At 39.4% G+C, this 16,701-nt stretch overlaps 1 protein-coding gene across 1 annotated transcript; it reads left to right on the top strand.

Annotated features, from left to right (window-relative positions):
• Window positions 1–6,148: 6,148 nt before the first annotated feature.
• Window positions 6,149–10,998, top strand: praf2 (PRA1 domain family, member 2). The gene is made up of 3 exons (XM_046041171.1): window positions 6,149–6,378; window positions 9,354–9,571; window positions 10,692–10,998. Exons 1-3 carry the CDS (start codon window positions 6,200–6,202, stop codon window positions 10,829–10,831), a joined length of 537 nt encoding a protein of 178 aa, XP_045897127.1. The 5' UTR covers window positions 6,149–6,199; the 3' UTR covers window positions 10,832–10,998.
• The last annotated feature ends 5,703 nt before the right edge of the window (window positions 10,999–16,701 follow it).

Here is a 16,701-nt window from a genome sequence, read left to right as displayed (position 1 = left end):
TAGGAATAATCTGGCAATCAGCATCAGGAAGTAAGATGTGTTTAAGCAGAATGGTTGATTGGAACATGCCGTCAGGTGTGTACCTCCAGGACAAGTTACCGCCCGGACAAAAGGGGGGGGACAAAGTAGAAACAGAAAACTGTCGAGCACCAGTGCAGGCTGTGACACTAACCCCATTGCTGCAAAAATTTGGAACCAGTGAAGGAAACCATTTGCTCTCTGCAACCTCTCAGCCTCTCCTTCGATCCTTGTTTACCCATTCAATATCAGACGGAGCCTTTGGCAATTGGTTTAGGAGTGGGATCCCATCATTAAAGGACCTCTACGTAGACAATAATTTAGCAACTACTAGTAAACAAATTTGATATCCCTAGGTCTCAATTTTATAGATATCTGCAATTGTGTAGCCTCACACTCTGATTGCTTCCCTTTATATCCCGACACATCTCTGCGATTCTGTTTTCAAGCTCAGGACAGACTCATAGGATGTGTAACCTTCTCAATCTACATAATTTGACAACTTTAGATTATAATAATAATATAAAGAAATACTGAGGTAGAGTACCTTGGCCTTAAGATTTACTTCTTCTTCTGCTCCTTTTCACACATGTACTGTAAATTATGGATTTTTTGTTGTTCATTTCTTTTTTTCTCTTTTACATGTTTGAAATAAAGATATCAACTAATCAATCAATCAGTCAAATGGGAAAAGGACTTGAATGAACAAATTCCAGATGCAATTTGGCAGAAAATTATTCAAAGCATTTTCTCATTATCCATTTGTCAATGGCATTTGTCCATTTGTCAGTTCACAATAGTAGACTGACTTCACTGGTCGAAAGTTACATTGTCTAGAATTAGACCAGATTTGGATCCTACATGTGATAGATGCAAGCAAGGTCCTGCAAGGCTATTAAACATGTTTTGGACATGCCCAAGACTGCATCACTTCTGGCAGTTTATTTTTCTTTAAAATGTTAGAGTTGTATTGCTCCATTTAGTGTTAAACCACATGGTGTGCATCTAAGTAATTACAAGTACCATAGCCTTTTGTACTCTATTAGCCAGGTGACTTATGCTCTTTAGATGGAAAGACCCTCTCCCCCCAAGGCATTCACATTGGATCACAGGATTTTATGCAATATCTCAAGCTAGACAAGATAAGATATACTCTTCAAGGGTGTGCCCTGAGATTCTATGCAATTTGGCAGCCTTTCTAGGGTGTACAGGGACGTCATTTTCTGTATCTGGTCAACAAACAAAGTTGTCTCTGTGTCTGTATTCAAAATAGAAGGCCAAAAGTGGGCCTGATTAATACAGGAAGTCACGTTACATCAGGCAAATTTTGTATTTTCTAACATAATATTCATTTTTCATTCATTCATATTGTTTTTCCTTCAAAGCATCAAAGTGATTCAAGTTAAGCTACTTTGAGTAGAAGAAATATCACAGCCTGGGAGAGGAGCCCGAGCGGAGACGAGTTTACAAGGAAAAAGTAACCCTTTGTTTGAAGCAAACAAAACAGAGTAATGTGGGTCAAGCTGCTAAAGAATGGATCCTGTCATGTCCATAATGCAGATTGATAGGATTCTTCAGACCCTTCCTGCCTGTGGGCCCGCCTTTCAGACTTCATGCCACAAAAATTAAACAAACGTTTTAACTAATACCTTTTTCTTTTTTTTTTAGATTTGAAGTCTCAAGCCAAATCCAAGATAACCTGATGAAATCATCAGGAGTTTTTTCATTGACTTGACATGTAGCCACACAAGACATAATTAAATTAACTGAATAGCACTCCTCATGACAAGTAAACAGAGCCTGTAAAATTGAGTGCCCTTTTAAATAAAGGAACAAAGGAAGGACTTAAGCCAACAAAAGAACAAAATAATACCGTGTAGTCCAATGAACATGATAGAATGCTTGACTAGGACATATTGGTAGATGCTATAATCTTCGCCTTGATTGTTTGCCTTGTGACTACAGATATGATATTGTGTGTAAGTGCACAGTGCACATGGTTCTTAATTAAAGGAAACCATATAACCTAACTTAAAATTTCTTGGTGAATTATTATATATCTGATATTATGTAATTGTTAAAAGGAGTGTACGCCTGCCCCGTCACCCCATTAGTTAAGGTACTAAAGTTTACTGTTTGTTAGGCACCTAGTTGTTAAGGGCTATGTTATATATTGGTATTAACTAATTATCATTAAGTGTGTTTTTCTGTTATTTGTAGAAAACCATAACCGTCAAGCCTCATCATCTCATTAGTGATGGTATCTTTTTACTGACTCTAATCTTTAAATCTTGTTAATTGAAATGAACTAATCTTTTTTTTGAGTCATTTCTTTCATTTCTAGATATCAACTAATCAATCTAAGCTGGTTAATGCGGCACTGCAGCCCTCTAGAGGGCGATTAAAAAACAGTGCAGTTCTCAAACAGGGAAGGCTGCCTGGTTTGCTTTAATTGACAAAGTATAATGCACAAATTCAACTCTTGATCTTTCTTTATTCTATAAAGCCCTATGGGGCCACAAACAAATTCAAACCCTGTAAAAACCACAGAAATATGTTGTCAGTTTTCAATTGCCACTACTCCGGCCAAATCTGTCCATTTTCACAGTACAACCAGACCAGACATATATATGTATATAATTATAATTACCATCATTATATCTCTAAAGTGCTCATTCATACAGAAGTCTAACGTCCCTATCCATGGGTAACATCTGTATATTAACATCAGATTTGCTGGGAATATATTGAAGTAATAACACACTATATGAATAAAACACACTATTAATAAATTTGAACAAATTTAATAATAATCTGGATCAAGCCACCAAGTTCTTAAAAGAACTCCAGCACAGAGAGAGGAACTAAGAAATATTAACACATAATATAAATGTAGCAGTTTGGCAGGTCTGGACGCAGAATGGGCGACATCAAGTCTGCATTCTGCAGACAGAGAGAAACAAACATGAGCACATCGCTCTCAAACATAAACCAGTCAAGAGCTGTGAATCAACAGCACAGCCCTGTCCCCTGACACCCACAGTTGAGAGTCGTGAACTAATTATTCCTGTGCTGCCTAATCAATTCTGTTTCCTGTGCTGACGGAGCCCATGCAGCTGCCGTGTGACGAGTGAACATAAGAGTACAAGACTATTCACGTATGTGTGAAAATGAACGGATTACTTCCTCAGACTACTCATTCCTCCTGAGTCATATTTAAGATTAGGTCAAATGAACGAAACGTTCTTTGAACGACGCAACACTACATCTCATATGTGTGCATGGTGGCAATAAATGTCTTAAACAGAAACATTTGTCCCTTTACAATCTTGTCAACTTACCATGGTGATGATCGATCTCCTGTGCACCAATCCTATAGAGAGATTTTACAAGTGGAGCTACTTAACCTACCTCTCTCACTGACTAATGCTGAGGCTGATAGAGACAGACTGTAGCTGTCATTATTACTAGCCATGGGATGATAGCTTTGGCCGTGGGTGGCTGTTGCTGTGATTGTGGTTGGAAAATCTAACCCAAGAAAAAGGGTTAAATAAATTCAAAGAAATTGGCGGCAAGACAGTAAACTGCACTATAAACTGCAAACACTGGCCACACTTGTGATAATTCGGTTTTCACAAAGACACAAAGACCTACCTTTGCTATTACTATGGAAATGGTGGACTGGCCATCATTAGCTACGTGGAGACAGCTACATATGTGTAGGCCTATTTGTATCAATAGGGCACTCTTGTGCAAATTACCAAATTACATTAGTAGCCTACTTAGCTTTGCGGACATTGTACCCAGTCCAGCAGGCTACTGCTTTTAAAAGTTCCCAAGGGGATCTTATTGTTGGGAAACACTGCCTTCTCTTGCTGTGCCCCATCTACTTGGAACTCTTTGCAAACGACCCCCCAGTTGGAGGCGCTGGTGCCTTTTGCGAAGTTCAAATCCTTGATTACAGGTTTTTTTTAATGTAATGTTTTAAAAGAGCAGGCATTCCAATAGTGTATTTTATCTGTATGAAGGTATGTTGTCACTGTCTAACATTAACTGGGCACCGTACATCACAATGGTACAAATGTCATACCAAATGAAAGAAGGATATTTTGTATTCATCACATCTTCATATCTTATCTCATTATGGAGTTGTAGACTGTTGAAAAGAGAGTGTGCACTTATGACAATTTATCTGACGATGGGGCAAATTGTCACAAGTGCACACTCTCTATGAACAGTGTGACAACTTACCCAGCTATAGATTTTTATAGCGTGCTGTTGCTGTTGCATGGTGAATGGTAGATGTTTTTAATTGTATAATTTTATGTCTGTACTGTCCTTCTGCCTTTCTTGGCCGGGGCGCCCTTGAAAAAGAGATGGATGGCACTTTTTGGTATGAAATTTGGAAGAGTTGCAACCACAGCCGCTCTTGCTTTCATTTATTAAAGACTAAATGTGTATTGTGTGTGTTTGTATAAAAATACATTGATAAGAGCGGAATAGGCTCATGGCCATAACCAGTTATGTGGTCACCGAGGTACGGACCTCTGTAATTATATGTAGGCTATGGCCTATTAATAAAAAAAATTTGAATAAAAACCACTGATAATAAGCTACATTTAAATGAGGACTTTAGGACCATGCGGACGCAGCTGATTACACTGACGCAAGGCTTATTTCAAGTTGAAAAACTGTTTCTCCATCAGTGTCCAGACCTGGGAGAACACATGAAGCACATGAAAAAGTTGTGCGAGGGTGTTTGCGGGCAGAGTTTTGGGCGATAAATAGGCTACGTTTAGCGAATTTCCAGGTGTGTGGAACAGAGAAGCTGTCTGGAGTGAAGCAGCCGCTCTCCTGATCAATCCTGAGCTCCATCACGGCATCCAAACATTTCACAGGCTAAAAGTTGAATTCCGTTTCCTCTGCAGAGTGTCCTCTGTCTGTCCTGTCAAGTTCAAGTTTTTGTTTTGCTGCATAAATGTCCCCCGATATTTGCTGTGACATTAGGCTACTACGCGCATGGAAACGTTTAAATTGACTGACAGCAGCGTCTCTAATCATAAAAGTAAACCGTTAAAGAAAACATCAATACAACCCAATAACAAAACCACCTGGAAAGCTACAAAGACCAGTAGAGGTGGGGTAAATCTGAGAAAACAATTGGATGGGTGGAGGGCGGGTGGATGATTTATGCGTACATGATTATTCAGGTGTCAGAGCCGATCCGTGCATCACACCAGCGTAGCTCCTGTAATCGTGACAAAACAGTGCAAACATCCTCTGAATTCAGCACTAACCTGCTGTATTTTTGTTGTCATATAGGCCTAATAACAATAGTGCTCATTGTAGGCTACATGTCATTCCAACAGTATAGTCCTCTGATGACAGTGGAAGGTTACATTTCAGATACATTTAGCCTAATGCATGTTGTGAAGATTAGCCTATACCAAGATTTCCCTGTTTGCACTACCAGATCATAGCTTGTGTATCTGTATCTCTAATTTTATGCAATTTAGTGAGCGAATCAGTGGGGAGAAAGACAATGTCTGTAGTGTGATCTTCAACCAAACCAAGTGCTTTGCCCATTGCAGGGTTTAAGCCTTCACTGCACGCACGAGCACACACACACACACACACACACACACACACACACACACACACAGAAGAAGAGAGCAAAAATCAGCTAAATAAAAGTATGTTTGCCAACAGCTTACTTTTGTATGAATTTCACACAACCAGTAGTTCGTATGACTGTGGTTTATAACTTTGGTTGTGTTTATCTGTATGAATTATCGTAAATAGGAATAGAATGAAAAAATTACAATCTGGATCTCACTCATTTATAAACCCTGGTTATGGCCCTGAATAGGCGATATGTCAAAAGGTCATGGTAAGGTCAACTGTCAGGCAATAGGCCTAGCTCCTTCATGAGTCAAGTCAGAAGACTAGACTAAACGAAATATCTAGGTTATACTCTAGATATGATATGGGCCTACGTAAATTTCCGTGAATGTCACCCAACACGCTAAAAGTAATATTAAGAGATAGGCCTAGTTTTACAAATATTTTATATGAATATATTCCCCCTATTACTGCGGGACCGAAAGCGCATTCTCGATGCTCCGACACGCGTTTTCGGCATTGCATTCTGGGAAATCGAGTTTACTGCCGTTTGGGTAAGATGGCAGGCGTGCAGCCGCCACCCCTCCGGAGCCTGGATGATTTTCTCCTCAGCTCGGCCCGGTTCGCCGTGCCCGATGTGCGCGACCTGGACCGCTGGAACAACCGCATCATCAACAACCTGCTGTACTACCAGAGCAATTATTTCCTGTCCGCGCTGGTCCTCCTGCTCATAGTGGGGTAAGTTTCATTATACTGACGTGGTCAACACCCCCCTCCCTTTCTCCTGCTTCAGTCTGGTAGCAGAAAGGCTGTATTGTATATTGTGAGTCTGTAGTAAACACTGGCGTTATGTCATTTATATTCTGTTTTGCTGCTTCACAGTGTCTTTGCATTTCTAACAGCAGCGAGAGAGAGAGTCGTCCCGTCAACACGACACACAGTTTTACAGATGGCAAGAGAGGAGGCTGCCAGTCAGTTAAAGGGAACGCCACACAATTTAAGAATTTACATAGTTTTTTATTTCTGTTATATCCTAAAACTCAGATGTGACTATGATGTAAAATCAGAGAGAGAGAGAGAGAATAAAATGTACATGGTACCACTACATCAGCTTCTAGATTTACAGAGTTAGACACCTGAGCCTGGGTTTTGGATCAGACATCTAAAAACTGCACTTAGGCTACCCTAACGCAAACTGATGAATCATGGACTACATGTCAGACATTTCAAATTATTCCCCAATTAGCGTAAACTGTCTGTTACATGGACAGTAGAGAATGAGTGACTGCCAAAAAAATTCCCTACCGTGTTTGTGGCAGTCAGATTTCACTGGTTGTAGTTTATTTTTTGTTAATACTTTGGCTACAATTACATTCATGCTTGATAACACAACAGGATGTTCTTAGTCCTTATTTTCATCTGGTCACTTTTAATTTACCGCTAAGAAAATCATTTTTCGCCAGGTGAACATGAGATGTGCCATAAAAAACAAAACATGTGATAACACATTGATTCATTTGCCACATATATAGGAATCATTTATATGCAAATTATCTTGAAAAACATAGTATACATGTATACAAAATAGTATACAAAACCGTTACTGTTATAAACAGGATGGAAGAGAGAACTCTAAATGTGTATGGCTATATTGTTCCCTTTTGAAGCATATAAGAAAATGACTATCCAGTAAAGCATCAGGTACGATCACATGGCCATTTAGCTTATTCACAAAAGTGTCACTTACACTTACAAAGAAGTAAGCGCGATGTGTCTTTCATCTGCTGCAGTAAGTTTCGTTGGTCGACCACTGTGTCCATGTTCCTCAGCGTTGCCTTTTTCTTTGTGCTTCTTCAAAAGAGCTTGGACAGCACATCTGGAAACCCTGTCTGCCTTGAAATGTCTGCCTGGGAGAGACCTTGCTGATGCACTATAACTACCTTGTGTCTTGTTGCTGTGCTCAGCCTTGCCATGGTGTAGGACTTTTGACAGTAAACTGTCTTCAGCAACCTCACCTTTTCAGCTGAGGCAGCGAGGCCCTATGCTACACCAGCTACAACAAGCTAACTCTTGATGTGGCTAACACGATTAGCTAGCTACTGCTCAATAAAAATAAAAAAACTAAACAAATCTGAAAAGGAAATTTGGACTGTGTTGAAAAGGCCTAAATAAAATGTAATTTTTAAGAGATGTTTAAAAGTGGTTAACAATTTTTTTCTAATATGCTGCTACTGAACAGTACTGTTGGCACGTGGCAGCGCTTGATGCAGCAGCCGGTAGCTCCTTCAAACTTTGCTACTCTTTTGTTTTTCATCCGTTTTTTCCGGCTTTATTGCTGAAACACGTGTTACCTGTGGCAGAAAAACAGTCATTTGAAAATAAGACGGGGTTTTACGATTAAAGAGCAGCGGACCAGAATCCACATGGACCGATCAACCAGACCAGGTACCATGGCAGGTGCAGCGATCGCTCAGAGGAGTAGACAGAGAGCTGGGAGAAGCCATGTTGGCCCAGTTTTAACTTAATGGGTACTGAAGGTCCTGTCTGGAAAAAATGGGACTCATGTTGGCCAAGCAATGGAACTCAGAGACTGTTGTGCCCACATTTTTACAGAAACCTGCTCGATCAATGGCCCGCATCGAGAACTCGGCAGGCGGTCCGTTTTCCGAGCTGTCAGCACAAGACTCCAGCAAGATGAGAGGAGGTGTTGTACATTGATGATGCTTGGTGGTCAGCACAGCCAAGATGGACAAATGTCAAATGTCAATGTTTCCCAAATGTCAAACTTTTTTATGTGAAGATGAAACCATATTAACATCTTGTTGCTGCTGTGTACGTTCACCCCAGGCACAAATTTAAAAAATGCACTGCCGGATTGTCGGGGTGTATACGTCTATGTATATTCTGTATGTATATAGATAACAGTATATATTGTTTTATTTTATATGTTACCATATTTTAATATACACTTAAATATATGTTACGTTCTGTGTGTGTGGCATGGACTACAAACTATCTTTACTTTCTTTACTATCTTTTATCTATTGTGATTCTGTCTATGGCTTTACCAGCAGTTCATCTCGTACAATACAGTGGTAGAGAATTTGAAGATGAGATTATTATTAGACCAACTCGACTGTATTCTGATTGTCCATTGGTAAGGGAGGACGCCCTCCACTGGGGGCATCATTTTACATCTTTTGACAAATGACAAATGAGTAGCATGAAAAAGACTAGTACATTGAATTGAAATGAGATCCCTGTGCTCCTCTGCCCTCGCCACCACTTCACACAGCCTACACTTTCCCCTCTTGCCTGTCCTGCAGGTGATGCTGCATTTTAATCAGAATTTTAATAATGGATTTATTCCGAAGAAGAGAGAAATTATTTTATAAATGATACTGAGATTTGGTGATGGTTTATTTCAACCATTTACTGTTTGTTATATTTTGATCATCTTCTTCCCTCTCAAAAAATATGGACTAGCCTCCTCTGGTTCTCTCATGTCTGATTACTGAATATCACTGCTGGCATTTTTATTTAATTAAGTGTAAGCTTCTGAAACAATTGATTTGGAGGGTTATATGTGTTTAAAAAACAAAACAAAAAACTTTGTCCTCTGTTATCTAAGCCTTGTCTCTACAACTGTACTTTTATGTCTCTGGGTATTTCAAACACTTACTGTATGTTGGTAAATGTCTCTTTTCTCTCAGGTATTTCCAGCCCTTCCAGTTGTTTGTCGGGGCGATGGTTGTCACATTGTTGTTCCTGGGTTTTGTCTGGGCAGCTGAGAACCAAGCTCCCATTCGCCGTTTCCGTAGAAACCACCCGTCGGTCGCTGTATTGGCCATTCTTTTGGGCAGTTACCTCTTCATATCGGTGCTGGGAGGCGTGGCCGTGTTCCTGTTTGGGATAGCCTTCCCTATACTGAGTGAGAGAGCAACACACACACTTGCATATTCCACCAAAGCATGAAATTAACCTGCCCACTTGCATGATGACGCTTAATTGGACAGAATTTGGCATGCTGCAAAATGCATATTGTTTTGCAAATTTTATGGCAAAGCATGAAATGCATTTTGTCACATCTCATGCATTAAATCTTATCACTAAAACAGAAATGCTAGAAATTCATCTGGTGTAATTAATGTTATTCCAGCTTGACTTTCTTTATTTTAAGCCACATTTTGTGTTTCCATTTATTGTCTTCCTTTTATGATAAGACATCTTATGTGGCTTGAAAAGTTGCAGTGCCCTATAGTGCATACAATAAAATTCTCAATGATAGCCAGAGTAGCACAAACAAATCAAGACCCGTCACTGATGGATTTACCTCTACGATAGGCTTACATAGTCAGCTTAATTTACATTTCCACAGTACTAAAGCCATCAGTACAACCACAGCATAGTTTTCACTCGCTAATTATCATTTTTACATTCCCCAACCTCACCCCCCGCCCGTCACTGTTAAGCTACAGAAAATTGAAACTCAACACTTCCTGCTGGTATTTTGCATCAAAAGCCTGCTGGACTGGGAGGGATTATGCCATTTGTGCCAATGGAAAGCTTTTATTGTGACACACCTGTGCAAGAAATGTTGAGTTTAATTGACAGTGTGTTGAAAAAAACACAACATGGAAACAATTCGATTTTATTAGTGAATGGAAACAGTGTTTCTGTTAGAGAAGAGAAAATGAGAGCAGCAGAGTGGCGAGTATGACTTGACTGTTGGAATTGGTGCTTTGGAAATGTACATCATTCAGAATTTATCAAAACCACAAGTAAAACTGTAGCAGGTCACAAACAGAGTCCCTTAATAAAATATGAGGAAAATATGTTGAAATAAAGGTCTGTCTTTTGTATAAACGTAGGTAAAGCCCTGGTTCTCTCTACAGTTGAGGTAAATCCAGGCCCAGCCAGTACTGAGAAAAGGATTTACGGTTTGAGACAGAGTAAACTGTGTCGGCTCAGTTAACCTTAGTGAACTGTTAGCTAGCTAACTAGCCAGCATTTTATCCCTCCATCCTTCTGTGTCTCTCGCTCCTTCACAGTGGTTCTGCTCCATGCCTCGGTGAGGCTGCGCAGCCTGAAGAACAAGCTGGAGAACAAACTGGAGAGCATCGGTCTGAAGAGGACACCCATGGGACTCCTGTTAGAGGCCCTGGGACAGGAACAGGAGGCTGGATCCTAGAGAGAAAGAGGAGGTGGCGTTCAGGGATGGGGGATAGTTTGGGTACCATCTGAGGGAAATGGCAAGAGAAATACATGTGAAGTTGTTGGGATATGGGAAGAGGAGAGGAAAAACAGAATTATTGCAGGACAAGAGGAAGTATTAAAATAAAAATAAAGAATCAGGGACAAAAAGGGTGGTTTGGTTTGTTGTAAGAATGAACTAATCTGAAGTTAGCAGTGAAGGAAGAGACCCATCATCATCATCATCACAAACAAATGATCGAATCATCCCTGATTTCTTTTTGACAGACCTTGCACTTGTTTAGTTTGGGGCATATTCACATTGAGCCTTGATACGTTACGTGATACGCTTTTCACCCTTGATTCATTGTGTACATACGCATTGACTTGTGCTCTATTTGGTGCCTCAGTGATTGATAATCTACCTACTCACTCATAACTAAACATTGCAACGCCTACAGAGCTATAATATCAAAGTTATGTGAGAAAAAGTCATAACATTTTACAATAATTTTTACAAAAATTTTATTTGAAAAGGTTTAAGATTTAGTTGAAGGTGTAATGTTGCTGCACTCAAGCTGATGCTTCAAAGTACATTCAGTTATGGACTTAAAGATCTTGTAATTAGTTTCATTTCAGTATGCTTCCAATAAGCGCTTGGAATATAGAAGAATAAAGTGCATATTGTTAAAAACTATAACTTAAAGCCATTCACAGCTCTCATTTGACACATTAAAGTTGACTGACCGGTTTTAAATTTAATAACTTGATACTAAAATGGAGTATTAAAATCTTCTAATTTACCAGCTTTGTTCTTGAAATGGTATGACTTAATGTTTTTAATTAACTTTCCTTCTTGTAAAAATTACAACTTAATTCTTGAAAGATTCTGAATATCTGATGAAATTTAAACTTTTTCTTGTAAAGTTACCACTTTACTTTTTAAATATTGAGTTTTTCTGGGATTAGAATGTTAGTACTTAAGTACTTATTTAATATAATAATATAATATTGTAAAATGTAAAATTACAGCTGTATTTTAAAAATATTATGACTTTTTCTCATAAAATTATGAACATCTATCTATCTATCTATCTATCTATCTATATCTCTCATCAAACAGAAATAAATAATTTCCATCAGTATCTTCTCTCTGCTACGCAAAGCCCTCCAGCTTCTTAGTCAAGACATTCTCACTCCCAGCTCGTCACATATGGACGATTTGGTTTTACCCTGCTTTTTAACACCCTGGGTACCCCTTTAGGGCCGCTGTCAAGTTAGCAACAATACATATGCAACATCCGGTTACACTTTCAAAATAAAAGTACTTAACAGTTAACGTAGCAATTTTGAAACGGCATGCTGTTAACATTGCGATTTGGTTAGGTTTACATTTACTCATTTGGCAGACGCTTTTATCCAAAGCGACAACATACAGGCATCAACAGAGCATCAAATACAGATCTACAATTGACAATACATACTAGTAAGAGCAGCAATAAATACTAGTAAGAGCTCATAGTACATATCACATCAATGGGTTAAATACCTAGGGAAGGAAGTTAGAGTTTGTTTGGGGAGCGTAGCGGCCGAGAAGGAACGTAAGTTTGTATTATGGAGTTTAGGTAGATGGGTGCAGACCCAGTAGACACTGTGTACCCAGTAGTCACTCTGTATGCAAGCATTAGTGACTTGAATTTGATTCTGGAGGCCACAGGGAGCCAGTGGAGGTCACTGAGTAATGGAGTGACATGAGTCCTTTTGGGCTGATCAAAAACCAGACGCACTGCTGCGTTCTGAACCATTTGTAAGGGTTTCACCACACAAGCTGGAAGACCTGCTAGAAGACCATTGCAATAGTTGAGCCGAGAGATAACCATGGCCTGTACCAGAAGCTGGGTGGCATACTGAGTAAGGTGGGGCCTAATTTTCCTTATGTTGTATAGAGCAAAGCGGCATGACCGAGAGACAGCAGCAACATTGTCTGAAAAGGACAGCTGGTCATCAATCATGACACCCAAGTTTCTCACCACCCTGGTTGGAGTGATGGTTGAGGATTCAATTTGTAGTGTGATGTTATGGTGGATAGATTGCTTGGCTGGAATGACCTAGATTTCAGTCTTAGAGAGGTTTAGTTGAAGGTGGCAAGCCTTCATCCATGCAGATATGTCCAAGAGACAGTCTGTGATCCACGCCGAGAAGGTGGGATCGCCTGGCGGGAAGGATAGGTAGAGTTGCGTATCGTCTGCATAGCAGTGGTAAGAGAAGCCGTGCGAGCGAATGATCGGCCCCAGTGAGGTGGTGTAAATTGAGAAGAGAAGGGGCCCTAGCACTGAGCCTTGGGGCACCCCTGTGGATGTGTTTAACACGGGAAACAAACACTGGTCTCCTGGGTGAAAGTCTGGTGTCTGACCCTCCACCCAACCACCTACTTACTCCGAATTTTCTGTTAAATATCCGACACCTACGCTTAGACTTCAAAAGTGACACACAGGCCTTTCCACAGTGTGTTGAACTATGACGGCAACGGGTCTTGACCATGCGTCCATATGTGACAACTTGGGAGTGAGAATGGGTTGTCTGAGTACGCATATGCAGTGTATATGCAACAGTGGGAAACCAAAGTATTGATACTGTGCCATAGTTGTGGTAGTTGTAGTACTAATTCTCTCACCATAGCAAGTGTAAAGAGAAAATCTTATTCATGTGGAACAACAGTGTAACATGCAAGTAAATATGTTCATACTGTAAATACAGAGCAAAATGTACAAAAAAGTACCACTGTACCGACCAAAGTTTCTAACAGGTCCATAATTGTTGAAATCTTGAATTGTTTGTCGGTGAAGCCGAAGGTCTTCCTTTTATCAAGATTTTGCCACCAAAATCTCCAAACAGCCTTGGAAAGAACGTATATTTCTCATCCTACTGGAGGATCTTCATTTGATTTGATGAAAAATCATGTTGGAAATTTCAGTGACCCAATGACAAAGTACATATATAGCAGAGCAGATGGAGGTGATACAGTACAGGCAGGACCACAATCATGACACACGTGATGTGCATTAAGTTTTTTTTTCATTTATTGTTTACATTACTTTGTGCTACATTGAAAAGTGACTTACATGTTTAAATGAGGTGAAGCATAAGTCCTATATGAAGACAAACAAATCCAGTGTTTTAAAATAATCATTTCACTTAGCACAATTCTAAGACTGTATTTATGTAGAATGAAAGGCTTCACTCACAGAGCTGCCCATCACTGCTCGTCACTGGGAGTTGCCTAATCTTCCAGTGCTGGCAACTGGGAGTATCTCTACTGAACCAAGTGAATAAGTCTACTGACTTTAGTGTTCTTCTATCTTCTATTATGTCAAGTTTTCAATAATCCAAATAAATATATCAACATCTACCAGATGGATTGGCACACCATTTCTAGCAAGATCATCAGGTCAACATTTCCATTTGTCCAATATTTTGGTTTATGGCATTAAGGTTTTCTTTCAGCATTCTTTCTGAAAACTGCACTAGCTTTTAAAAAATTAAATCACAAATACAGCTCCCTTTACCAACTAAAATTTACCAGCACAGCTTTGCAGGTAATTATTTCAGGCCATATCCACAATATCTACTCGTGCATTCTTCTAATATCTTTTTTCATGTAATAGTACTTTTTTTTGTTTACCCTTACCCATATTCAGACATATGGGGTGAACAGAGCTAAGGGGTGTTTTGTAATTTGCATTTTCTCTAACAGAACCTGGAAGTTCCAGTTTCAGGGTCTCTATGCCTGCAAAATGAATGACATGCAATGCTATCAAATGTTAGCTTACTAACATGCTAAACTAAGATGGTGAACATGCTGAACAGTAGCTTCCAAATATCAGCTTGTTAGCATTGCCACTGTGAGCATGGAAACGTTTTGACATTGGCATTTAGCTCAAAGCACTGCTGTGCCTGTATACAGCCTCACAGAGCTGTAAGCGTTTCTGTAGACTCTTACTCTTGTTAATTATTGTTTATCAATAATAAAGATTTTCTGACAAGTCAACAATCACCACCAACTAAACCAATATTGAAAATGGGATATAAAACCTTGCTTACGTTCCATAAACCTTAACACATCAGTCCACTTCAGACACCAGTGGTGGTTGTCCAGCCCTGTAATTTACAGTACATGATTGGTTCCCTGTTCTGTAGACCTAATGCAGGACCGCTGTTCTTTGGAGAAATGTAAAAAAAGACCTGTGTTGTTCTTAGAAGGAAAATTTGGGAAACACTACTATGAAGGAAGAAGTTTTATAGCAAATAATTTTGTACTGAGTTGAGTGAAGGTATTTGACTAATTGAAAGCTATTTTATTGTATACTAGCTGCCTGTTTTGGGGACTGTGCATTGTATTTCATTGTTTAAACCTAACATAAAGACATGGGGAAACCTGTTTTAAACATTTGTATGTGGGAACATAGCCCTGCATTCCGTGTTCATGAAAGTGGGTTTTCTCTGTGTTATTTTCATTCCTTGGATGTTCCACAGACAGATTCTTCCTAACCGCTGTTTCGCCCACTATAACATGCTTTTCTGTCCAAAACATTTATAAAACGCCGAGGATGCAAGCTTTTGCTTTTATGTGTGCATTTTTGATTATCATATAGTTATAGTTGACTGTGTTAGCTTCAGTGCCCTGAAGAAACAAATAACCTTGTTAAGTGGTTTGATTTGTGCCATAGTAGTTTTGATAATTAGCCAGTACAATGATGTTTTAGACATTTCGTTCATGTACTTATCCACAACCACGTGACAGTGGGCAGTGGAAGCAGGGAACATGGCTTTAATGGGCCTCGGACATGTGACCCTTCTGTTACGTGTTTCTCTAGCTGCTAGAGCAGCCTGCCCTATTTGTGGTTTCTCTTGGGCCTGCATCACTAAAGACAAGTCAGGAAAAACACTTTTTGAAAGAAAAGCTTTTTGTTAAACTTTGTAAGTCTTAAGCGTTTGCTGAATGTTCAGTGAGAGGAGAACATTTCTGAATGACATAAGTTTTACAAGTGATGACTGAATGTTCAATGTTGCCTTCTATTCAGCTAAATGTTAAAATTTTGATTAACCAACACCATGTCTTTAACTGTTTTGCCAAAAGCTGGTAGTTACATTATTTAAAACACGTTTTCTAAATAAAAAATGAATGCTGTACTGCAGTGTGTATGGACTTTCTATGTATCTAGCTGCTAGCTAAAGTCACAGCACACAACACATTTAACCAAAATTGAGTTCAGATCAAAATCTTATGTTTTGAATTCCTAGCATTTAAAAAAAAAAAAGTGCAGTTATTCTGTCACACAAAAACAGCCAACTAGAGAGCTAAAGCAGCAGAGCTTTATCAAGTAAAAGCCGGCTGGTGAGAGAGCCACGGCTAGCCTTATCAAAAGCTAAAACTAAATTTATAATTATAATTTATCTATCAGTAAATAAAATTAAAAAATATCTTTTTAATGAACATCTTCAAAATTCATTGTTTCATTCCACATAACTGAGACAGTGGGTAAATCCAATCGTGATGGAGACAAACACCAGCTGCACTAAGCGAGTTTATTAACAGAGTAATCCAACGAAGGTTAAAATCAAGGGCAACTGGACTTGGTTGAAGATACTGAAAGACGTTTCGTCCCTCATCCAAAGGACTTCTTCAGTTCTGAACTGGCAGGGAAACTCAGCTATTTAACCTCAGTGGGGTCGTTTGCCCGGGTCATCGATATGGCTGGTTCGTTAGTGTTCCTGGTTGCTGTGACGACAGTCGTTACAGTCGTTAGGACTACCTGTGGCCAAGACTGAACGACCATCGTTGGTATCTTCACCTGAGGCCAGTAGGTT

This window comes from Micropterus dolomieu, linkage group LG02 (assembly GCF_021292245.1).
Source record: "Micropterus dolomieu isolate WLL.071019.BEF.003 ecotype Adirondacks linkage group LG02, ASM2129224v1, whole genome shotgun sequence".
Taxonomy (NCBI): Eukaryota; Metazoa; Chordata; class Actinopteri; order Centrarchiformes; family Centrarchidae; genus Micropterus; species Micropterus dolomieu.
This window is presented reverse-complemented; position numbering and strand designations above follow the sequence as displayed.

Excerpts from the sequence above, each read along its gene's own strand:
- praf2 (XM_046041171.1), top strand. The coding sequence starts at position 6,200 with ATGGCAGGCGTGCAGCCGCCACCCCTCCGGAGCCTGGATGATTTTCTC. Across the intron at positions 6,379-9,353 it reads GTCCTCCTGCTCATAGTGGG|GTATTTCCAGCCCTTCCAGT; the intron begins GTAAGTTTCATT and ends CTTTTCTCTCAG. Across the intron at positions 9,572-10,691 it reads GATAGCCTTCCCTATACTGA|TGGTTCTGCTCCATGCCTCG; the intron begins GTGAGAGAGCAA and ends GCTCCTTCACAG.